Raw genomic sequence first — 24,836 nt, forward strand, 5'->3', positions numbered from 1 at the left:
CCAGGCCCTGCCGGGAGGGGGTAAGACGGGGCGTGAGGCGCTCAGGGTTTCCGAAGACCGAAATTCTCGTCCTCCGGCAGCCGGCTCGCCCCTGCGAACCTCCGGTGGGAGGCCGTCCCCTCGGGACGGCGGCGGCCGCCCCGCGGCGTCCGGGGCGCTCTGCCCACCGGGGCGGGCCAGCCAGCCCGGCGGCGGCGGGGCGCGGCAGCCGCGGGGCGGGGCGGGCGGCGGCGGGCGGGCCGGGGGCGGGCCGGGCCGGGGCAGGCTGCGGGGCTGCCGGGCGTCCCGCGAGGTGCAGCCGCGCACATGGGGACGCACCGCATCGCGCTGTCGGGCCCTGGGCCCTGGGGCTTCCGTCTGGTGGGGGGCCGGGACTTCGAGCAGCCCCTCACCATCTCCCGGGTAGGGCGCGGCGCGGCGGGTCCGGGGGAGGCGGCGGGCCCGGGGGAGGCTGGGGCTGGCAGGTGGCTGGTGGCACAAAGGCAGTATTGGTGGCACAGCCGTGGCGGGGGTCTTTTCTTTTTCTTCCTGTTTATTTGTGGGGTTCTTTTTTAACGTTTATAGAGCAATCCGTGGTGGCCCACGCTGCCCCTGAACCTGGCTTTGACCGGAGTCTTTGCTTCTTACCGATCCTCCCTCCTCAGTTTTGTTTGTAGCAAACCCCTTACGCGGGCAGAGGGATCCCTCTCTGCTCCCGCCAGCCGGTAATTTGGATTTTGCAGCCTGCCCTGTGGGAAGGAGTCGCGCTGGGGTGGTGTTGAATGCTCGCCCGCTTTTGCTTGCCATGTATAGTTAAAAGAAAAGCCTTTGTTTACAGAAGCCATGTTAACCTATGTTAAGTGTCTCTACCTGTTCCTGCTGTAAGTCCTTCTTACCCCCACCTAAAGAAAATTAGTTAGGAAATGACGGTTTAAAGTTTCACAGCCAAACAGTTTTAGTGGTGTAACTTAATTTGCCCTCCTCTTCTCCAGCGCTGCCTGTAAAACGTCAGGGTTGGGTTCAGACCGCCTCGCGTTTCTGTCCGCGTACCCACCCGCACCCAAGCGTCCCCGCGCGCAGGTGCTGCCGCCCGCGCCTCGCGGGGAGCTGGGCCCTGCCCCGAGCCGCTCGCAGCAGCCCAACGAAAAGCGAGGGCGCGCGTGCCCCTCTCTCCCTGCCTGGGGGCAATGAACCCCAAACTCCCAGACCCTTGGTGGCTTTGTGCGGGGTGTGCTGCTCGGCCTCTTGTCGGGGCTGGCCCCTGCCCCGGGGGACAGGAATTGCGCCGATTGCCAGCAATTCCTCCGCAAACCGGAGGCGTCCGGTGAGCTACCGGCCGCCCCGGGCTCTGCCGCCACCTTTGTGAGGCTCTGAAGGCCCGGCGGGCCCCAGGTGAGGAAGGGCTGCTGGAAGCGGGACATAGGAGAACTTCAGCTTCTGTAAACTGCCCTTAAAGAAGAACGGGATGGTGAAACTTGCCTTTTTTCTCAATACTTCAAGACGCCGGGTGCCGCACGGGAGGCTACCGGCTTGGGAAATGGCGGAGCTGGCAAGTGCTGTCAAACCCACAGAGGGGGGGAAAGTTATTAATTTTCTGTGTGATCTCTTTCAATTACAGTAATAATGCCTCATTCTTCTAAAGCATTTTTTGGACATGAAAGCAGCTTTAGTGTAGGGGAAGTGATATTTACTTCATTGTTATGGTAATTGTTGCCATTTCCTTCCAGCAAAAGGGTCTCAGGCAGAAGTATGTCTGAAGTCCTACCTCGCTGCGCTTACCTCTTCTTGTTCGCCTTTGTCAGTGCTTATGGGCACATACCAAGGGACGTAGATCAGCAAAGCGGCAAAAATAACAGCCTCATGAGAAATTGTGACCCTGGAGACTAAGATGTAATAAAATAGCCGCTCTGGTGGGGGTGACGTAAATGCTGACGATTGGCAGTTCTTATCACTGCTTTCCCTTGTGGCTCCTCTGACATTTTTAATTTCCCCTCCAACACTTCAAGCCATTAATCTTTCCTGTGGTTTGCTCCTGAGTTTGTTCCGTTGGCTCAGGAGCAAAGCTCTTGGCGTGTCCCCCTTCACCATGTAAAAAAAGATCTGGTACAACTTTGGCTGTTCTAAAGAGTCTGATCCTCCTTGTGTGAGGACTTTATGGGGCTATAACTTTATTTTTCTTGCTTATTGCATTTGGTACCTCTGCTCTGACCAGAGAGCTTTTTGGGCAGAGAGCCCTCCTCCCCTCACAGGGTGGGGCAAGGTCTGTCAGTGAACTCTGGTTGTAGGACTGGCATCTGCCAAGGGTTATGAGGGCCTTGGTCCCACCAAGGTGTGAGATGAGGGGGCTACCTGAGGGGAATGAGAGGGTGGGAAGGCTGTAGCCTGTGATGGGAGCATTGCTCTGGGAGCAGGGGAGAATGCAGCCATCCCTCCCCAGCACTGTTATGTGTTTGCTGTGTGCTGCAGCATCTAGGCTGTAGGTCCATGGCACAGACGTGCTCCTGGGGAGCGCTGTCAGCAGTGGTGCACAGGGCTGGGCTGCCTGTTCCAGGCCAGGCGTGCATCCTCGATCGCACCAGGGAGCAGCATCAACTTGCTGCTGCCAGCTGAGAGCCCAGCAATTGGCGTGGGGGACAAGTTCCCTCCTGTGTGGCCAGTGGAGACTGGCTCAGTCTCATGCAGGGCTGCCCGTTGCATTGATGGGGTCACCCTGCTGCTCCAGATGTGCGCTGGCATGGTGGGATGCCAGGGGAGACATCCATCCAGTCATGGACTGGAACTGGGTGCCTTGCAGATCCCTTTGAACCAAGGTGCTTAAATTCAGCCCACGCTGCCTGCCAGAAGCTCAGATTTGGCTTCTGGCAGCATCATCCTCATAGTGAGCTCTTGAGCTTGTCTCAGTATTTATGGCCCTGAACACCATTGTACCTCAGCTCCATACTAGTGGCTTTTGTCTTCTCAAGCTCCCCTCTGACGTAGGGAGGGTTTGTCGTAGTTGTGCTGGTGGGAGGCAGCACTGTTTGAGTTACCAAGGCAGCTCATTCCCCAGGGGCAGTCCTGGGTCCAAGAAGGATGAGGAGCACTGGTGCTGTGAGCATGGGAGCCAGCAGAGCAGCTTGGCCGAGAGCTTCTGGCTGGCAGCAGCTGCATGGCACCAATGGACAGTTGTGTCTTAGGAGAGCAGGAGGTAAAAGATTATGGTATTTCCACAGCTGTTCTTATGTTGTCTTTTGTTGCTGCCCTACACCTCTTTCCACTTGAACTATGCATTCAAAAATGCTTCGGGCTCAAATACATCACAAGCATCTTCTTGTGCAGACACTTCTGGTTTCTTGGTCATGTTGGACTTCCCAGTGAGAGCTGAGCGTGGGGATTTCAAGTGCTGTGTGTGACACTTTCTTGTGGAGTCCCCCGTCTCTGATTGGTTGTGTTTGGTTTGGTAAACATTGGGGATTTCTGTTTGGAGTTGAATATATATACATGGAACTGTCCAATAAACCTTGTTCTGGAGATGATTTTTGTGGTTTGTGCTAGTGGTGTGTGAACATCTGACCCAAAATACAGGCAGAGGGGAGTTTTGCTCTATGTTTTGTCATGTGAGGAGCCCCCAGGCCCATTAAGGAGGGGTGTCTGTCAAAGTCCATGAAACAGGCCAAAGCTGGTGCACTTCTGTAGCTACATTTTGTTATGAAACTGAGCATTTTCCCAATGAAAATGTGGTTTCAAGACAGTACAGTTCTGCAAATGTATTAAAAAGGTGAAATCTCAAACGTGCTTGTTGCTGATTTTGACCACAGTAATGTGAATTCACCCCTGTTAAGTCTGTTCTATCTACTCATGGTATTTCAAAAGCTCAGGATTTATAGCAAGTACCGAGTTGGAAGATAACCAGGTATTTCCTGGGTTTGGCGGGGTGTGTATTTTAGTTTGTTTGGTGTTTTCTTTTTTTTTTTTTCAAGCATGGCCTACTGAGCTAGTTCTATTAACTTAAAACTTCATTTAGTGATGAAAATGGACCCGATAGATCAAAATCAGGCATGGGACTGAATGTGGTGGTGTAATGAGACATTGGGTTTAACTTTTTTGTACTGGCTGATGTCCTTACCCCCGCTCTCAGCAGGTCGCCCCGTTAGGAAGCAGCCAAGCGAAGGTGTCCCGGAGCCACCGGTGGGAGAAAGCCCCAGTGGTACGGGACACCTTGCTGAGGGGCTCAGCAGGATGAGCGTGGCAGCGGCCGCGTGGAGATTTGTCGTCCCTTTGGAGCATGCCAGGGCTCAGCTGTGTGGCACAAGTGCCTGCCTCGGGAGCTGGGCTGCAGCATCCTCCCTGGGAGGGAGGAAAGAAACATAACCTGCAAGCATGGTCTGAGCCGTGGGGAGAGCCTGGGCTGGATGGGGAGGCCTGTGCGCCTGGAGGGCTGGAATGCCTCCACCTGTGCCAAAGGAAACACGGGGCATGGCAGATGTGATAGGATTTAGGGTTGGGCTGGCTTGCCTCCTCGGCCCGGGGAGCCTTGGCTGGCCCCGGCTGTGCACACCTATGGCTGCAGTTCCTCTGCTGCCCAGCCCAGGTTTCGTGCCCGTAAGGGCAAATACGCTGGCGTTACGCTTGGCTCTTGTTCTGAGGCTGGCTTGGCAGAGGTGGCCAGCTGGGGAAAGCTGCTGGCATTTATAGGAAGGTGAACGTGGCTTTAGGTCTCCTGCACTGGCGTTTCCCCTCCCGCTGCTGCTCCGGGCTGGTAGGCAGGGTGCCGAGCTGCACCCGCGCTAGACAGCCGATCAGCGCCGGGGTGATGCCGGTCATCAGGGTCACCTGCCAAGGGCTTCTGGCCCTCCAGAAGTAGCTGGGTCGGTGCTTAGAGGACGGCACGATGCCTTGTGTGTTTGCTGCCGGAGGGAGTCCTGCCGGGGCTGTCCGAGCACGGGGGGTGCGGAGAGCACATGTTCATGGCCCTCGTAATGCCCGTACAGACTCAGAAGCTGCCGTGAGCCCTTGCAGCTTCTCAGGCAGCTGCTGGGGCTGGACGAGCCTGTGCTTCAGCTACAAATGTCCGCTGAAGACGGGAAGGGACTTTGCTGATCTACCTGGCTGCGGGCGTTTGGATGAGAAGAGATCGTCCTCAACTGTAGCAAGTGGAAAGCAGCGGAGTTGTCTCGCAGTAAAGACAGAGCTCCTTGGGGCATAGGACAGGCTCAATCTTTTCCAGCACTGTTTCCTGAGTTTGAGGGACAGTTTTATCTTTAGAAAAACATCTAAAAGAATTAGGATATTAATCAAACACCTTTTGCCAGAGTACGTGCAGGAGCAGTACCCTTGCCTGTCCTAGGAGCCAGAGTTGTACTTTCTGCAGTTCATCTTTTCAGACCGATTTGCCATGGGTTATGTGGTAGCTTGATGCCACCAAATTTGAGTACCCTTTTCTCTGTCCCTCCTCTTTGAGTCTAGCATCATTTGGTGGGCTACATCTGGCCCACCTTGTTCTTGGTGAGTTCTTTGGAGAACCTGAAGAGTTCTAGCATTAATCCTATGTGAGAGCTTTAAGCCCCAGAACCCCAGAAGTGACAAATGCAAATGCTGGACTTCTTGGGAGAAAGAGAGTCCTTTGTGTTCCCTGGATCTGCTTGTTCCCAGGTGTTATGCGTGGTTGCAAGCTGCCTGGTACCTTTCACCCTCCACAATCACTTTGTCCATCAAGAGATGTGTTTGGCTTGTGAGATGCTTTGGGTTTGAAGGGTGCAACATCAAAATAACTGCAGCAAATGGATTTTATTTTTTCAGTATAAACAGGGAAATTAAAGGAGGCCTTAACTGCATAAGCAATTGATGTTTTTCTGGACAGTGACACGGTATCTTAGATGGTTGCTGATTACTGGACATGTTTTATTTGAGGGATGAAATAAACCATCAGGAAAGGCTCAGCTGATGAGCAGCTCTATGTAATGTTTTTGAGGTCTTGTAAGAAATCTTTATACTTTTTTTTTTTTAATGTGGGGCATATTGCAAAGCAAGCTGTGGGGCTGAGTGACTGCTTGACCACTGATTGTGCATCTGTCTGAGCAAATCATCTCACCTATGTCTTTTTACACCACCTTCCTCAGGTCAGCCCTCTCTGTGCTGTATCTAATGCCTTTTCTGTGTTAATAATGCTCATCTGGCTGTCAGCAAGGGGCAGGAGGGTGAGGGTGAGCTGGGCTGCCGGAGGGGCTTGTGCAGTGGGAGCCCCAACCCTGCTGGGGTGGGCTGATGCTCAGGGGTTTCCCCAGTCAGAGGCATGTCCCCCTTCCCTTCCTTTCTCCTGGTGATGGTGTGGCCTGGGCCAGCACAGAGCAGCTGGTGAGCTTTGGGCTCTGGCAGCATTGGACCGTAACAGTGCAGAGAGGGGTGGCAGCTCGGGAGGAAAGTCTCGTGGACTTGCTTGTAAGGAACTGGCCTGTCGTTCCCCCTCCCCTGTAGAGAAGGGGTGGGGAACGTGCCTGCCTGAATTTTCTCATAGCCTCTGATCTCCGCTGACCCAGCTGCATGCTTTTGCTGGGAGAAACTGTGGCCGCTTAGCATAATACTCTAGCAATGAGGACATTACTCATGGTAAAACAGCAGTGTGTGTGGGTGGGGAGGATTAAACTGAATGTCAGAGATGTCTAGCTGTCACTGGTGGCCTTAGAAGTATGTTGCTGCATGTCTGTTCGCTCCAGAAAAGACACAGCTGTGTTTTCCTCTCAAGCTTGCATAGGTGCTGCTTATCCAGATCTTTTTCTTGGCTGATGTTAATTTTCTCGTTTCTTATCTCTTCATCACTCCTTGCGATGTGTGTCTAGGTGTGGAGTGATGGGTGGTGCCGGAGGCTGTAGGGTCTGTGAGAAACTGTGAAGGGCTGATGGAGTGAGCAAGCAGTGTGCCTGAATGGATGGGGGGAGAAGGCCAGAAAGAATTGAATAAATTTGAAACCCACCCATCTATCTTGACTCACACGGAGCTGCATTATGCTGCTTTCCATAGCAATGCTTCCCACCCTTCCTCCCTCTCATTTGCTGTGGGCAGCAGCTTCCCTTAATACGCCCATTGCTGCCTCTTGGATCCTTGCCTGCAGAAGGAAAAAAGGCACTGTCTATCCCTGTCCAGGGACCGCAAAGCTTGTAAGATAGCGTGTGTGGAGGCAGCCGCATCAAATGTAAAGTGCGGTTGTGTTTGGCTAGCTCTGCCACAGACCTCAGTTCTAGAAAGAGGGCCTGCGAGCTGTGTAAGCAGCCAAACGTGCCTCATTTCCCCCTGCGAAATGAAAGCGTTTTCTTTTCCATTGTAAACGCACTTGCCCAAAGGCTAGCACTTGCCCAAAGGCTAGCTGAAGACTTGGCGTGTCATAGCGGAGTCCTTCGTTTGCTGCCTGGCCGCCAGCGCAAGGCAGCGATAGCAGGAAAACCACCTGGCAGACAGAAATCTGACCTTTGCAAAGTCCCAGTGGTGTTGCCAAGCTGGAGCCCAAAGTGTGTGTGCAGGGAAGGCGAGGGGGGAATTTTTCTACCCTTTTTGTGATTCCAGAGCTTTATATATATATACATGTGTGTGTGGGCGCACATGCATATGTACACAAAGCTTCACTTTGTAGTATAAGAAAATAATGTATGTTTTTCTTCTATCCATACCAACCCTGAATCTCTGGGACCTCTAACTTATCTACTACAGTGAGCTCTGTGTGAGTAAAGAGTGGACGATCAAGGTCGCAGATTATGGGGATTATTTGTTTCTTCCATATGCTGGCAAATGAGGCTGAGCTGGTATCGGGAGCCTGTTTTGGATAGAGAATGAAGCAGTGCTGCTCAGCCTGTCTCGGCATTGCCTGTTCAACAGTGAAATGACCTAACGGCAAAGTTTTACATGATTGCCCGGGAGCAACCGCTACAAGGTAGGGCATGGCTTCTTTCCAAAGGAAGCCCTTGGACATGATGTTACAAGGTGTGCGGAGCTTTATTCACCCAGCATTAGTGTCCCTGGAGCTGGGGAGCTCCTGGGGCCCTGTGAAGGTGCCCATGCCCCCTCTGCCAGAGGCTGCTCAACCCCTGTGGGGGAAGCCTGAGCCAGTCAGGGAGCTCTTTTGAAGGAGACAAGAGGCTGTGCCTTTGCACGAGACTTAACTTCTGCAAAATTGCGTTTGCAGGCTTTGTTCCTCGCAGTGTTTTTCGGCCTTCCTCCCTGCCTTCCCATGCAGAAGTGCAGCTGTATCTGCTCATTATCAGTCACCTGCCTGTGCAAGGTGCGCAAGTGCCGTCCCCTCGGCTCCCACTGGTGTCTGCTCCACGTTCGGTCAAAAGGGGAGGGAAAGGAAAGAGGCTGGTGCAAAGCTTTAAGTCATCTGAGAGGAGAGCAGGAGCAAAGCAGTTCCAGGCAGTGCAACGTTCACGGGATGCCTATGAGCCTGAAAGCTTTTGTTCATTTTGGGGGCCCTTTTGGTTGGGTTGTGTAAGCTGGCTGGTAGCTGTCAGTGCTCTGAGCACCTCTGCCTGCCCCTGCCCCAGACATGTGCCCCTGTTGCTCCCCATGGACCAGGGAGGGATGTGACAAAAATAAAAGCAGGAAAAAGTCTTCCCAGTGGCAGCTCTCTGTTCTCACTTAGTAACAGAAACGCCTTTTGCTTTCCTGACTTAACTGGTAGGTAAGCAAATCTCAAAAGCAGCATTGACAGCACTGAGATAAGCCTACACCTTACTGCGAGGGGGGAAGGGAATGTTATTAGTAGCTATTAATCATCCTAAAAGGATGGGGGATGGATTCCCTGCGGTACTGTGCCCTTGTGCAGACATGTTTGCTACGAGCAATCCTGGCAGGGAGTATGAGCTGGATGTTGCAGGGGAGCGGTTTGTGGAAGGTTGCATTTCAGGGCAAGTTATTTCCAGAACTGAAGAAACTGGATTTTAAAACATGTTTCCTTTTGGCAAATTCGCTTATCGTTTTCATTACTGTGCATCCTTGTGGCTTCCCCTTAGGGGAGAGGTTTGTACAGTACCTGAGTGGATGTAATCGCCCTTGTGCTACCAGTGGCTCTTATCTGATGGAGAAGAACACTCAAATTTCAAATTCCTCTAAGTGGACGCAGAAGGGGAATGTGATACCGCAAGTGCTGGCAGAGCGCTGAGACGTTCCTGTGGATGCCACTTGCTCGTCCTGGTGGCTCTTGGGGTTTCTTCAGGAGGCTTCAGTATTTCAGTGTCCCTGGCTGCACTGGCTCAGCTGCTCCTTGTGGTATGGGATCATTTCCAGCAGCCTGACACATGTTGTGTTGATTATCAGTCTTTAAATGCAAGCTGTACAGCCGAGCCTCCTCTGGCAGTGTTCCAGCAGCGGTGTTAATCCACCATTATTCTTGACCCCTTGGCAGTCTTCTCTGATCAAAAATGAATCATGGTAATAGTGTGCTGAGCTCGGTGCTCCTCACAGGGGTGAGTAATGTGCCCCTTCTCTCCCTTTGGTAGTGGAGGAAATAAAGGTACTTGAGAAACCAAGCGAGTTGGTTAAGGCTCAGTGACCAGGAGAGGACCCACAACATGTCTCCTGTGGGCTCCCTCTGGTGTAATGATGTCTTCAGGAATCTGTTTCATGGCTTCTGAAGGAGCTGCTCCCAAATCTGGTGGGACTGTGGGCCACTTCCAGTGCTGAACACTTCTTCATGGCTCCTAGCTGTCCCTGTCACAAGGTTTACATGAAGGTGCTCTCAAAGCCATGGAACCAGTGGAGCAGCAGCAGGCTGCACTTGGTAGTCTCGTAGGCCACCAGTCAACTGCAGGCTGCAGCTTGGGGGGCAATGATCTTCACATTTAAAGCAGATTTTCTATATCCATCTCGTGGCTTGTCAGTTCATTAGCACTTTCCCTGTCAGTTTGTAGCCTGCTTACAGCATTAAAGTGGTGAGCAGGTAGACAGGCTCTATATGGTTGACTCATCTGAAGGTCTTTGGGTTAATGTTGAGTACCTTGGCCTACCTGGGCATCTGTGATACACATCTGCATCCTTCCCTTTTCTGTGAAATACTGTCCTAGTAGAGAAGTGAAAAAAGAAGGGCATCTTGTTGTCTTCCTTCTGGGTAGGAAAAATAACCCACTAGAACTGTGGGGAGATGTGCTGAACAGTCTTGTTTTGGGCACAGGGAAAGCAGTGATTGCAGCTAATATGTGAGACTTCTAGAAGGTGAACATTTCCCTAGGGGCAATGATTTGCCATCCAATGCCGCATTAGGAGGACTGTCTAAATCTTGTGAACAATGTTTGTTTATGTCTGATAGCTCTGCGTTTGCTCAGCTGCTTTCCAGCATGCTGAAACCTAGCATGAATGCGTAGAATGAATACCAGTTGGAATGGACTCATAAACGAGGTGTGTCCCAGCTGCAAGGCATGTTTTAATCTGTATTCATGTCTGGGAGCAGTCCACCCTTCTCACTTCCCCTGCCTATGAAATAATTGATGAAACCCCACAGTAATCATGATGCTCCTTCCACAGTGTCATTAAAACTGCACAAAGTCTTACACAGTGTCTGCAAAGCCACAAGCAAATGTGATGTTCTTTGCCCTCACCCAGGCAATAATTTTGGCCCAAAGAGGTCTCTGTTGTTAAGAGGACACCTCTTCAGCAGAAGCAGAGGAAAAATTAATGAGCAGTTTAGTTGAATAGACTGAAATGCTAAGTTTTAGCTGGGACCTTTTTTTTCACAAGGGGTATCATAGTGGTGGCACTGTGTAGTGTCTTCTGTCTGGGATCTCGCTGAGATTACCCTGAGCTCTTTCCCATCAGTCGTTTCTTGGGCAGAGCCCACCACCTCTCTAGCAGTGCAGTGGTGTAGCTGGGAAGCAAAGCACCACTCATGGAGAGGAAAGGGAAAAGTATATGGGAGAATGTATCAAGGTGAGCTGTGGTCAGGCTGGGGATGATGCTTCCACTTTTTCAGGAAGTATGGTCAGATTGTGATTTAAAGATGGAGTTTCTGATGCCTTCCTCCTAGTCTGCTGCTTAGGTCAAGCACTGTTTTGGGATTGATCTCGCTGAAGTCAGTGAGAGTCTCCTGTAGCTGTTCCTGAGGAGAATAAAACTAAAGCAGCAATCAAAAACCTTGATCCCAAACCTTTCTTCCAAGGAAGGAAGCAAATGAGATCATGATGCAGACAAAGGTGTTTGTGATTGGCGTTGACTGTATTGCAATGACTCTGATACTCATTTCTGTCACCTTTGTTTTTAGAGGCTCAGGCCTCTTGTCTGTCCTCAGCACCTTCTGGTTTGGAGAGCACTTCTCTGTTCAGCAAAGACCATAGTTGCTTTCTGTATGTTCTTGCTCTCTAGCATGAAGCCAGTTGCCTTGAGTGAAAATATAATTTGTGTTATTTATCTGTTGTCTCCTCCGAGTTTCTATCTGTGGGTGCCAAAACAGAATTCAGCCCCTAACTTTCATACTGACAGTATCCAAGAGGCCCAGATCCAGAGAGCTTTCTGCTGAGAATTTACTTTCTGAAGTTTTGACCTCCTTGCTTTCTGGTACCAACAAGGGAAGTTCTGAGTGCTCCAACTGTTTTTCAAATGTTGCTGCGGAAAGCTGCTCCCTGGAAAGTCTATTTGTTCTTTTTGTTTCCTCTTAGGTGACTCCTGGTAGCAAAGCTGCAATAGCCAACTTGTGTATAGGAGACCAGATCATAGCCATTGATGGCGTGAACACAGATAACATGACACACCTTGAGGCGCAGAACAAAATCAAGGGTTGCACAGACGAACTAACCCTGACCGTCAGCAGGTACGTCGCTGAGCGAGACTGAGGATGGAGAGAGGGAGGGGTGTGGGGTGGGCAGTAGCTGTGTTTTGGTTTGACAGCAGACCTCTCTGGCTGGTTTACTTAATTTGACCTGTTAGTGCTTTGTCTGACCAGGCACTGGATTGCAAGAGGGAACTGCATTTCAGCTTTTAATCCTAATGCTGCTTGCATTTGCTGCACTTTGACCTAGTGAAAACAACTTTCCCAGTGAGAAAATGGCTGATAATTTGTGGCAGAGGCTGTCAGCTTATTCAGTCAGGCTCCTGACAGCAAGGAATCAAAGACAGGTCTCATGAAAACTTCACTCATAGCAGAGGAGGAATGAGCGGAGATGACCTTTCCTCCTGTTGCACTAATTTAGCAGTTAAAATATATGGCTGTGTGTTGTCCAAGCTATTAATTGCCTAGATTTTGTCACACACGGACTCAGAAAGGTTGTATGTTTTGGAGCCTCTTGATCAAGCAGCACTGACAGTGCTTAACATAGATGACCCAGGCTGCATCAAAGTGCCTGTCAGGCATCAGTCTCCTACGAGTCCTGAAAAAATAAAGGAAGGTGACAGCTGAGCCACAGTTTCTGTCATCAGTGTAGAGCACAGGCTGCCTTCAGCCTTCCTACTGTCTTGAGCTGCAAAGCATGGGCAGATTCATGCCTTTTCTGAGCTGTGCTTTGTTCTTGGGCCACCTTTGTACAGAGAAGAAACGGAGCCTGGGAAGGCAGGGCTCTGCTTTGCATTGATGCATTGCTGCTTATCAGTCCTGGAGCCTATTTTTTGGGGTGCTGGGGGATTAGCCTTTGTCTTGGTTCAAATTGCAGCCATGGGCACCAGCTCTTCTTGAAGTCAGATGGTAGACACATCGTGGCATTTCTAGTTGCTCTGGAGTGAGTTTTTCCTGTGGCCACCTTGCTCCAGAGCGATCGTACATCAGCTTCATAGCAGATGCAGGGGAGGTGTTTTCAGGAGTGCAAAAGCATGCCTTAAATGACACAGTAGCTCAGTTGTTCAGGGCTTTTCTGTGATAAACAGAAATCTTTTACCGTAGCTTGGATAATGCCAGTTCAGCAGGCATTTCCCAGTTCAGGAAGAAGTGATGGGTCTTGGCCAAAAAAAGCCTGTCAATTCATTGAGGGAATTCACAGAGGGAAGAACAGAGCATAGCATAGGCAGTGAGAATGGGTGGTGAGCATTGCAGCAGCATGTTAGCCCCAGAGTTTCTCATACTGGCCTCTAACTTGGCAGCCTGTAATCTTCCTGCACACGAGTTCTCCTTTTCCTCTCCGAAATATCCGGCTGCTTGACTTAGCAAACCAGTGCCATGTGGCTCTGGCTGGGAGAGAGGAGGGGAGGCAAGGGCTCTTTCAGCCTGTGGACAAGCTCACTCTTGCAGATCATTGAGTCTGTAAAATGTGTTTGCTAATGTTAATTACAAAGTCGTTAACTTTATAGCTACCTCATGCACATTTCATTGGCCTTGGATGTGGAAGCTGCTGGAGACGTTTCTAGCTAGATGCACAGCATGTGTGAAACTACACAGGGGCTTTGAGTTAGTACAGCCCGACTCTTTGTCAAGACCCTCTTTCAAGGAGGTAGCATGAGTGTGTTTTGGACACTAGTGCTGCTGTGAACAAAAAGGCTGACAGTGTCAAGACCGCAAGTGAAAAGCAGTGATCTAACTACTTATCTACCTTAGGGTTTAATATTACTACCCATCAGTCTATGTAAAATCCATTTTTGATTATTTTAGGGGACTTTAAGCCTTTGGTCCTCCTCCTTCTCTGGGAGTAAAGTTCTGCTTAGGGAAGAACTGCTTACTGGTTTGGAAATTTGATAGCCACTAGAGATGTGTTGTATTGGGGAATATATTGGAAATATATTGGAATATATTGGAAAAGGCAGAGCCCTTTTTCAGAGGAGAAAGCTCTCAATACCAAAAGACAGTTGTGTGCATCATGTGGTCTTTCCTGCTTGTACTCTGAGAATATTTTATTCCTAGTGCCCAGTTGTCTCTTTCTGGGTCCCTGTAACTGTGTTGTCCCAAATGCAGCTGGACTCGGTGGTCAGAAATACAGTGTACTCTCTGTTGCTGAGACTGGAGCCCTTCTTTACAGTCTAAGGCCAAGGCCTTAAAAAGGTAGATCTTGAGAGGAGGTCTTGAGGGGTGATGAGGAAAGGCATTTTGTGTCAGTTGGAGCCTCTGCTTCACCTCCTGTTCAACTTGAGGTAGAGGAAGTGAGTGAGGAAGGCAGACTATGGGTTGGTGGTCAGCTCTCCTCTGTGAAGAAGGGAAGAGCGTTGCTACTGAGGTGGAGAGGGTGGAAGGCATTTGGGAAAATGAGTGCCACCTGGTCAAGTAGTATGGCCTGGGTTTCCTGAACCTTGATGGGCCAAACTCTGTCAGTAAGGCTTGACCTTATAGTCAGTTAGTCAGGAAGACTGACAATACTATCAGGTCAAAGTTGGAATTTTTTTCTCTGAAGTGGCTCTGTAAGTAGTTGGCTGAGTATAAAAAGGAAATTATACTGTTTGCACTTCACCACCAACTCTTGGGCCTGGTCCCCATGCTCTGCAGTCAGAGCTCATTGGCCAGATCTGTTGTACAAAGTAGTCGTGTGGGCAAGGAGCACTGGTCTGACAGGGCAGCAGCTCGGTGGGGTGAAGCATCACACGCAACCAGTGCTGAGGATGTGCCCAGCCGCAACACGTTTTCTGGAGTGCGAAGTCTTCCAGCCCTTCTTTTCTACTTGCCATCGTAGAGGTGTCTTGTGAAAGCATAAATCCTTAGTGACTTTTTTAATTTCATATCTGAATTTTAAATGTTTACTCATTTAAATGATGTCATGTGCAAAATGCTCTCTGACCTGCATTCGGCTTGGCGGCAGGATCATGCCAGGAGGGGTTCTACAGACGTGGGTCTGAGCTCACATTGGGCATTTCAATTCCACCAAAAGGTCAACACTGTCCTGACAGTGGGGACTTCATTTGTGACTGTGCTGTGAATGCTAAAAGTACACGTGGGTTCAAGGGGAGGCTGGATGAATTCATGGAAGACAAATCTATAAAGGCCATTATATACCATGGCAGTATCTCTGCTGCAGAAAGCCCTTAAGCTGCAAATAGCTGGAGGCTGGGAGAGTGTTTTAGGGAAGTATTGTGCTATGCTTGTTGTCTTTTGCTCTTCTGTGGACCAAAGAAAACTTTATATGTGTGTGTGGTGCATCTATGCAACCCTCTTTTAATGGTAGCTGAGCAGTTAGAATGTCTCCATGTTTGGCTGTATTAATGATTATTTAAGAGAAGTGTAAGTGTAGAGAATTGAAAGAACCTAAACACTTCTGGTAAAGGAAATGCTGTTTGCACTGTGTACTTGATTGTGAGTATCAACAGCATTCCAATGTTTCCTGTTTCGGTGTTTTCCTTAATGATGGTAACAGTCCAAAAATATTCCAGATCAGACTGTAGGCAGGAAATCTAGTCTAACACATGTTAACATTAAAAATGGATCAAATTACTAACTGAAGAAAACATGCCCGGTCTGCTTTTTCACCCAAAGGTGCAAATCTGTTAATTTCCTAGGATTTAAAACCAGCCACAAATTGCTTTCACTGAAAATGCTTTTCTAAGCAGCACTGCCAGGTGCTTTGCTGTTTGACATGTGGACAGAATTGTTTTCTGCCTTGAAAGTGGGTGTTCAACAATGTTGACGCATATACCGAATTCCTGCTGAACTTAGTGGGTCTAGCAGCTCACCACTCTCTCCTGAGCCTGTGTTTATTCCTCCATTTTGCTTTTTGTTTCAGGCTAGAGAGTGCTTTTAGAAATGTAGTGCTCAAGAAACCAAAGTAAAGGTTCTATTATTGCCTTAAGCGGTGTAAAATCAAGCTCAGTGCCATGGATTTGCTTGGTATGTGCAGAAAGACTGACCTACAGCAGACAATGTACTTCAGTCAACTCAAAACCACCTGCTTGCTAATCTGAGAAATTCCAGAGGCAGAGTTTTGAGCCTCTCCCATTCACAGGAAAAAGGAAGTTTTGGATCTTGAGTCTTTGAGAAGAGCTGCTCTTTCTTTTTATTTCCTTTTTTTTCCCCTTCAATTAGGATGTGTGCATTGTAGCACTGACATTTTAGGGTTGACCAAAACCTCCTGCTAGGCTACACCCCTTCCAAGCACACCTCTGACTTTCCTTTAATGGGGGTAAGCAGCAAGATGTGTCCAACAGATTGGAGAAAGCTATCGGCTTCCTTTGAAAACTTAGTGTATTTTGTGAAAGACACTTGCTCTGACAAAGAGCATTCAAGGCTCAAGAGAAACAAGTTCTTCTACCACAAAATTCACCTGATAGCCAAAAGATCCAGGCAATACTGATGGCACTGGTAATGCTCACGATGAATGTGCACATAGCTCTGTGTAGCTGTAGCTGCAGATACAGAAAAGCAGACAAATGCTCTTTGTGTTGCATGTACAAAAGCAGACAAATGCTCATTCCAGCACAGGTAGAAATTATCTCTAAAACAAATGGCTCTTCACCTGTGGTTGTAGCAACCAGATGGCTGGTGGAGCAGTGCTCATATGCAGCCCTGAGCAACTCCAAGGTAAAATGTGTATTTATGTTGGGTTTTTTTAAGAAAAAAGTGTTCCTATGGTGAGCTTGCCCTTCCCTCTACGTCTGGAGGCAGGTTGTGGGTGGTATTAAGAAAGGAGTATTTGTGAAAAGCAATTGCAAACATGTAACCTCTTGTTCTGCTCCTACCCTCCTTTCCTTCAAATTTCAATCTGCTTTCTGCAGCTCTGCTGACAGTGTGTAATATATTAATGCACCCTTTTTTTGTTGTTTGCAAAACAGTCTGTTACTCTGCTAAAAATGATGCCAAGGAATGAAGCTATGTATTTGTTCTTTGAAAAGTGCTAGGATCAGAGAAGTCAGATCTGCTACCAGCACGTGTGAAAGGCATTGTCAGAAAGTATCATGTGTAGATGCTCATGAAGAAGGGGGGAGAGCGCATGTGTGTGATGTCAACTGCATTTTATTCGGTAGGTTCGGTTGCACTCTTGCTTACTCCATGTGCTCCTGGTTCTCAGCCATGGGGACTCGTTGCACAAAGCCACAATAAGCTCGAATTTGTGTTCTAGGAAGTCGGTGGAATCCATTGACTCATTTAGGTTTGCTTTTTGCTTCCCTGCCAAGAAGAGTTTTCCAGCTCTGTCATCTTACTAATAATTCTTTTGGCCCTGGGAAAAGCCTGATGCTCTGCGTGCATCTATATAAGGGCACGCAGATTGCCCGGCCGTCTGCGGCAGCGCGCAGCCTCTCCGCGGCTGGCACGGCGCTCCCAGCCCTCCTGGGTGCGTGCCGGCAGCTTTTACTGACCATTGGCACGTCCAAAGTAGTTTTGGCAAGTCACGCCTGACATTTTGCCATGTTTTCACAGCCTCTTTGGCAAGGCAAAAGTAGTTAACTCTGTAGCTGGCCGGTGGAAGAACAGTGTGAGTCTGAGTGATCAGTTGTGTCCTCCTTAGCTCTGTAATGAAACTGCTTGTGATAAACTTCTGTTGCTGCTTCTGTGCAGCTGGAGTTGCCCTTTTGTATTCTATGGCTGTATGAAGAGACACCTAAAATGCAAGGAGCAGAGGGCCAAGCATGAAGAAATTAATTTAAGGCCTCTTTTCTCTAGGAAGTTGTGACTAGCATTGCTAGCCGGCGTGCAGCCCCAGTACAGTTTTGTGTGCCAAAGTGTCCATTAATGGATGGTGGCTGAAAGGGACTGCTGGTGTTTAAATCCAAGGGCATGTACTTTGCAGCTGTTGTAGCTAAAAAGCTGATTAAAAGGTACCTTCTTGGTAGCCTGAAAGCTCTTTTGGTTAGTCTCTAAACATTATTAAAATTCCTGTCTTAAAACTCTAGAGTGGGTTGAAAGAGGAATTCTTTAGATCTTTCCTCATTTTTCAGCTAGCAAACTTTGTATTGTGCAAGGAACTTCTCTGTCTTTATGGGTTTAGTTGCCTCTTTGGTATCTTAGTGGCTTCCATCCCAGTGATTGCAATGGGAATGTAAATGTGCCTCTCTCCTTTACACACCTTATTTACGCAGTTCCTGGCACACAGAATTAGACTCTCATTTTCCAGCTCTGAATCTTCCCTCGAAGCTATGGTCCAGTTCTGCATGCAAAGCATTGATAGCAAAATCTAGGCTCTTGTAATGTTTATATTATACCATGCGTAAGCCAAGCTGCTTGAAAAATGTTGTATTTTGTAAATACCTCTCCAGATTCCTCCCTTGACTTTTATGCAGTTTCCTTCCTCCCCTTCCTACCAGTTCCTCCCCATCCAAACTAGCATCAGAGAAATTTCTTTCGAATCTTGGGTCTTGGTTTCTGCCTGGATGAAACAGCAAATGCATGGCTCATTCCTTGCCCTTGTCTTGGTTGCGCTCTCCCCTGTAGTAAGGAAACAGCATGGAAGTGTAAATTGCAAACGTGATGAAGTTTGTATATCCATGTGCCTGCAATTAATTTGCCTGTGGTGTGATTCCCCAGCAGGCTGTTGGACATCCAGTCCCACCACTGGTGGAGAGGCAGGTCTGGCAGCCCTGCTAGAGCGGCCATGCTCTGTGGCGGGGGTACTGCCTCGCCAAGGGGAGCGTGGAGGTTTTGTGGATTGGGGTCCTCTTCTCCAGATCTGAAGAAAATCCTCCTCCAGAAAGCCACTACAGTCCTACCAGGAACAGCCTGCTGTGAACCAAAGGCACCGTCACTGAGGCTGGGTTTGAGCTATCTGCTCTGATGCCTGTTTCCTGCTTCATATAAATAAGATACGAACCTTATAGATAAGATATGTGATATACATGATGAGTATAACCAATCCACCCTCTCGCCAGTGCCTCGTGCCCTCGTTTCCCAGCCTTTCAGAAAATAAGTCCTCGGCCAGCAGTGGGACATAAGGTGAATTTTTAGGTGCTATTTTTCTTTCTCTTGCCACCCTTCAGTGAAAGTGCAGGCAGTGACACAGGAGCAGAGCCAGGAAACGCTTGGTGAGACTACAGCAGTCCCACTGATGACCTGCAGACATGGGCTTCACAGGTGGTGTGGTGGGATAGGGCATGCTCCTTGAAAGCCCTGCTAGGCAAAGCCAGCAAGAGCAAAGCTGTCTCCTCTTTGCAGCTTTGCTGGGGCCATAAATGGGCTGTTAAGAGTGGCTGAAGGGCTCTGCTGCAGCTGTTGTGAAGACAAAGGGAAGCTTTATCCTCTCAGCCTTAGAGGGACAACCACGCAGGCTATTTAACCTTTCTGTTTGGATAACTTTTAAACTGGATTGAAAGTAAAGCCTGGCGTGACCTTGCTGCTTCCATTTATATCCAGTGACAGATCAGAATGGCAGCAGGCTGGGAAACAAACTTGTGCTTTTTGCCTTGCTAATAAATAAGGGAGAAAAATGTGGTCAAAAAAACCCATTGGCTGCAGTAGTTGGCCATAGCTGCCTCCTCTACGCTGGAGACCAAGGTGCTGTGTCACCCCAACTGCATTGAGTGAGGGACAGTGGGACAAAAGAAAGTGCCTGGGGTTCTGGGGTGTGGTGTTGGTTCTGTATTTATATGTTGGCCTGCTCTAAGCTTAAATTTTTCGGTCTGAATAAGGCCTTTTGGTGCTTCTGATAATAAGCTGCTGCAAAAGAAAATGCTACCTCAAAAGCACTTGGATCACTGCTAGTGAGAACTGGCACAAGGATGCCACATGCTAGAAATCAGCTGAAGTGGTTTAATGCTCTCCGACCTTCTCGCTCTTCTCCAGCCAATATCCACTTGCTCACCGCCTGGCTGCCAGGGTGTTTGATTTCCATATACTTTGCTGTGCCCCCTGTTGTTGCAGAGGAGATGAAACTTGGTCGCATGTGATCTCCAAACACTTCCAAGGAATAAGGCTTTGCATTGGTCAACGCGCTGCTCCCCTCTGCAAACGTGGTCTTCAAGGGCAAAATGCAGCCGTCCTCGAGACGGCTGTGAGTTTGTCAGGCTCGATAGCCACAATGTGGGTAAAACTGCTGGCCCCTTGGGCACCTTAAAGCATGGGCTGCCAGAAGCAAGGAGGGAATGGCTGTTTTATACTCACCTGGGGTATGTTGTGCATCCAGCAATGGCAGCTGAGACAAGCTAATGATCAGATTGGCATAGATCTGATCCTATGCAGCTGTTTACATTCATAATTTGTTAGTCTGTGTGTGCCCTGTTCACCAGACACCAGGATTTGGGTGATGTCAGTTGTGGGGTGTCAGCACTGCAGCTGGGCTCTCAGGGTGCAATAGCCTGGAGTCAAAGGTTTGCTGTGCCTGAATGCTTGTAATGGATGATGTCTGGTTTGACCTGTGTCTTTGCACTCTCCTGTGAAAGGAGGTACAGCACAGCAGACACCATTCAGGTTTCTTTCGTGTAAAGTCTGGAGAGCAATAGATGCAATAGCAGGTCAATAAAATTTCTCCTCTTCCCTGAGTGAGAATGCTGCCTCCCGTCTCCTCCCACTGAGCTACTTTCTGGATGTAAGTATTAAAATATTATTTACACAGCAATCATCTGGGATATACATGTGCACCACAGTTAAGTTTGGGCTGTTTAAAAAATGTCCTGACACAGGAGGGATTTTAGAGGAATGGTGTAGACCAGATTGAATTTATCATGGGTAGCTCTACACCCTGTTTCTCCATCCCTGTCAGTTTTATAAGCCTTTTCTGTTTAAAGTCTCTTTCCAGTTACCCAGTTAATTCTCAGTGGAAGCGTTCCTGTTTTGCTAATTAAGTACTTAAATTGTAGCTGGCCCTGGACCCACAAATATCTAGGGAGTACATCTATCTGCAGTTGCAGATTCTACAAAGGGCTCCTGTCAAAACAGGACATGGTTTTCAAAACTCATCCTAAGAGTTTATCAGCCATCTGGTTGCCGTGTGATGCAATGTTTAGCATTGAAAAACGGTTTTCATTCAGCAATACTGCAGCCACTCCTTCCCTACTATTAAAAAGTTTAGGAAAAGTGGCACTGTTTAGTCCATCTGGGATGCTAACTACTGTCTCTACTTCTGAGAATTGTAGGTAGTGTATGTTTCCCATGAAGTATCTCAAGCAAATCTAAGCATTCTAATTCTTCCTCATCACTTGTTTGTCTGTTGTTCTTTGGGAACAGCAAAGCTCCAGAATGATGATGGTAAAAGCGATTGGTTTTGGTCACAAATCTTGACTTGTATTTCAGGCTGCTGTGAGTAATTGGGTCAGACCACAGACCAGTAAAGGTTATGTAGACTTTCTCTGACGTATTATGTCATCTCAGTTCTTAGTCCCATTGCAAACTTGGAATTCCCAAAAGCCTCTGGTTGTTCAGCATGGATACACTGTATAAATAAGAAGAAAATTCTGGAGAGCCAAAACAACAAAATATTTTTAGCTTATCCAAGGCAGCCCAACTTCAAGAACAAAATGTTCTTTGTATAGTCAATACAGACAAGAATCATTCCTCTTCCTGGCTACCCATAAAAGCTGAAATACAGAGTAATCTGAATCATCCCACTTAATTAAAGGATCTTCATCTAAGGCACATCTCCAGCTTCTGCTGTTGGGTGACTCCCAGCTCTTTTGCCTGGGTTGGAGCCCATGCTTGGTGTGTTGCAAAGGGAGTCCCAAAGGATAAGCCAGGGCAGTCTCTGCTGAGATCCTGTCTTTCTCCAAGGAACCCATACAGCGTAACTGTCATCCAAATTATGTGCCCAAAATGAGACTCTCTAGATTCCTCCTGATGTGGATAGTGCTGTGTACAAAAGGCTGGGGAAATTTTGGGGAAATTGATGAACTTCAAGTCTTTTAATAACAATGATGATGCTCAGTGAAGATGGATTAACTATTCAAAATTTGTGTGTTGCAGAACGGAGTCAAAAGTGTGGTCACCACTTGTAAATGAGGAGGGAAAGACGCATCCTTATAAGATGAATTTGGCATCTCAGCCGCAGGTAAGTAACGGAATATCTGCGTGCTCTTGTTCCTGCTTACTCCTGTGTGACTTTGGAGCAGTTTCTGGCCTGATCCTCCAAGGAGCTGAGCATGTGTCTCCGCTGGTTACACTGGGGATAGAGCCATGCCCCATACCTCCTAGAAATCACGTGGCCCTTGGAAACCTTCAGAGACAGACTCCTTCCCTCATGGTCAGAAGCCTGCTGTTGTGGAGAGCTAGTTGGATACCTTGCCAAGGGTAAGCTGCTTGTATCAGAGCCGTGATCTCCTGCCATCTGCATGCTCGCACCTACCATAGGGCATGGAAAGCACTGTAGAGGTGTGGCTCAGTAAATCATTGCTACCATTGCTAAGCCTGTTGATTTTCATAGGTAGGAAAGGTCTTGAGAGGTGAGGAAAATGGTTCACTCTGTGTTTTCTGTTGGGGTTTTTTTGTTTTGTTTTTTCTTATTCTTAGCAGTCTAGCTGTGAAGAAAGTGGGAAAAGAAACTCATCAGCCTTTTATATTTTTATCTGTGGGGCAGATCTTGCAGCCTCTGTCTCGGAGGTTGGTTTTGTAACCTTTTGGCAGTCTTGCTTCATCGGTCTGCTGCCTCTGTCAAGTAAATGTAGTAATAAGTGACCTGTGCACAGGCATTGCCTGGGCTGGGTTTGGAGGATTACACTGCACAAATCTACAATAACTGTGCTAAAATCAATGGCATTTCTCTGGATTTTCAGTGGGGCAGTTACATAGATTCTGACCCTAGCATGCATCCTGTGTGAGTCTTTCTAGCAAAGTAAGTAGAGATAAAACTAGTTGGACTCTGCAATTAAGTGCTAATATGTCTGTTTGGGTTGGAAAGGACCTGAACCTAAAGTAACACATGTGCAGCAATGCTGTGCCCAGACCTTGGCCTGGGATCTGTCCATGTTCCCTCTTATGCCAAGAAGCTCTGTGTTGCTTGGCTTGAGAGTGTGGTGCAGCATTCTCTAGGTATTTCATAACTCATCGGTGTGAGACTGAGCCGTTTGGACTTAGGTTGGGCTGGGGCTGTGCAGTGACACCTCACTGTGACACTGTTGAGCTGAGATCCAGTCTATGTCTTCTGCCCAAGCTCTGGAAATGTTCTGCTGCAAACCTTGAGACTTGGGGGCTCTTTCTTGCCAAAGGAGTCGGGCAGAGTCTGCAGTGAAGCTTTGCTGCACAGAGGGCTATTGTTTAATTCGGCAGGAGACCTGATCCTGGAGACAGAGTCCCTAACCCAGCCATTAACCAGAATTTAGCTAAATGCCACAGAATTAAACACAGGGCACTACACGTGCCAGGCAGGAGTTTAACATCGCTCACTGAGTGTAGTTAACTGCAGCAAGAAACCTGCTGCTGCAGTCCCCTTGTCACTAGCTGCACCACCACTGTACTTTGTCCCTCAGTCCAGCCTGGGTCACTGGATAGACATCCACTGCTGGCCAAGTACTAAATATAGGGTATTTTAATTAACTGATGCCACCTCTTACTTAAGCTTATTTGCTATGGCAGTTTTAACCCTAATCAATGGCTCTCTTTTAGTTACCTGTCCTCTGGTGGAGTGCCTGTATGTGAGTCAGCCCTGGACTGTTTCTTCTGCTGCAACTCAGTAAGAAACATGGGCAAGACAGACTAACCTTAATTCTAGTCTTTAACTTACAAGTCATGCCCTGCTTTCTAAAATCCAGGTAAAGGGCATTGCAAAGGTTAGACTGTGCAGGATTCAGTAATAATCCTGGTGATGGAGTGTATCCCCTCCTAAACCCTAAGTAAGTTGTAATCCTGGTTCTGACTCTGGACATTATATATATACCCTGATGCTGCCAGTTCATAAGTGTGGCACAACTGAATTTGTTGATACCAACCTGTAACTGACTTCAGCAGGAGAATTTGGTGAGGAACTGACTGCAGAACGATTCCTGTTACAAACCTTATCTCTGAGCAGTGACCCTTGTCTTAATCTTGCACTAGGAACCAACTGTTGCCTGAAAACTAGGCTTTGACCCCTTGTGATGGCTGATACTAGAAGAATTTTATTTCCTAGTGTAAAAGGAACATTCAGGCTCTCGCAGAAATCTTGCCTTTCTTCTTCCCTTCCTTAAAATGAAGCAAATTAAATCATTTGCAGTGGCCTACGTGCGAGGTGCTTGTTCTCTTTCAGAGCATGGGATTTTCCTTTAAAGGGCTTTGCCTGCTGCATGTTCAAGCAGAGGAATTTAGCAGCATGAGGGAAGATGTACGTCTCGTGTCTCCAAACCACAAGCTCCTATTTATCCTTCCTGCTTAACACTGCCTGAACACCCTTGTCTGCCAAGGAAGAGTGTCATGAACACCATCAAGTTTTAAGGTTGTTGGTTGTTTTTTTTGTTTGTGGGCTTTTGTTTGTTGTGTTTGTGGTTTTTTTTAAAATACACACCCGCTTCCTTTTTCAGTAGCTGACTGCAGCAAGTGAGGTTTGTGGTGAGGTATGTCCGCTTGGAGCATGATGTCAGCGGAGCATGCTGACTCCTGCCAGAGCTGTGGCAAGCATCGGCCGAGTCACGCTGGGGCTGTGTCTTCACAGCATCATCAGAGACTTCAGCCAGGCCTGCTGCAAATCATCAGCAGCAGAGTGCAGAAGATGCTGTGCATATATATGCTAGCATGGCAAGCTCTTATGAATTTTACCACAAAGATGCTGATCTCGTTTTTCCAACAGGACTGGTGGAAGTTGTGAGTAGAGCCCAATCTTCGAAGGCAGTGCTGAGCTGTTCAAGTTTTTTTTAACTTGCTCGCCAATGAAAACAGTATATTTGCTTTCCTTGGCAACAGTCTGTGCAGAATGCTTATTAATTCACTTAGCAAAGAAAACAGGACATACTGAGTCCAAGTGGTTCATTTAAGTCCTGATCCAAGGTCCTCTGAAGATGTTTCTCACTGGTTTTGTGTACAGCCTTTGAAAGCAGAAATATAATCATACATCTGAGTAGACTTACTTCAGGCTCAAAAAAGAGCTTTAAAACTCTTGCTGTGGAAATTGGACTGCAATTATTCAAATAAGTTTCCATGTTTCTTAAAATTAGGTAGTTTGTTGCCTCTCCTACCT

General features: G+C 48.1%; 1 protein-coding gene across 1 annotated transcript in view; it reads left to right on the plus strand.

The window, feature by feature from the left end:
- Positions 1 to 306: 306 nt before the first annotated feature.
- PDLIM1 (PDZ and LIM domain 1) overlaps positions 307 to 24,836 on the plus strand; it is a gene marked incomplete at both ends in the record, with an annotated part of 43,651 nt that continues 19,121 nt past the window's right edge. Inside the window, 3 exons of the mRNA XM_082001917.1 lie at positions 307 to 402; positions 11,592 to 11,743; positions 21,659 to 21,743. Of these exons, the coding sequence (XP_081858043.1) occupies positions 307 to 402; positions 11,592 to 11,743; positions 21,659 to 21,743 (333 nt within the window). The remainder of the gene's footprint in view (positions 403 to 11,591; positions 11,744 to 21,658; positions 21,744 to 24,836) is intronic.

Source organism: Phaethon aethereus, assembly GCF_964289735.1.
Source record: "Phaethon aethereus genome assembly, chromosome: 7".
NCBI lineage: Eukaryota > Metazoa > Chordata > Aves > Phaethontiformes > Phaethontidae > Phaethon > Phaethon aethereus.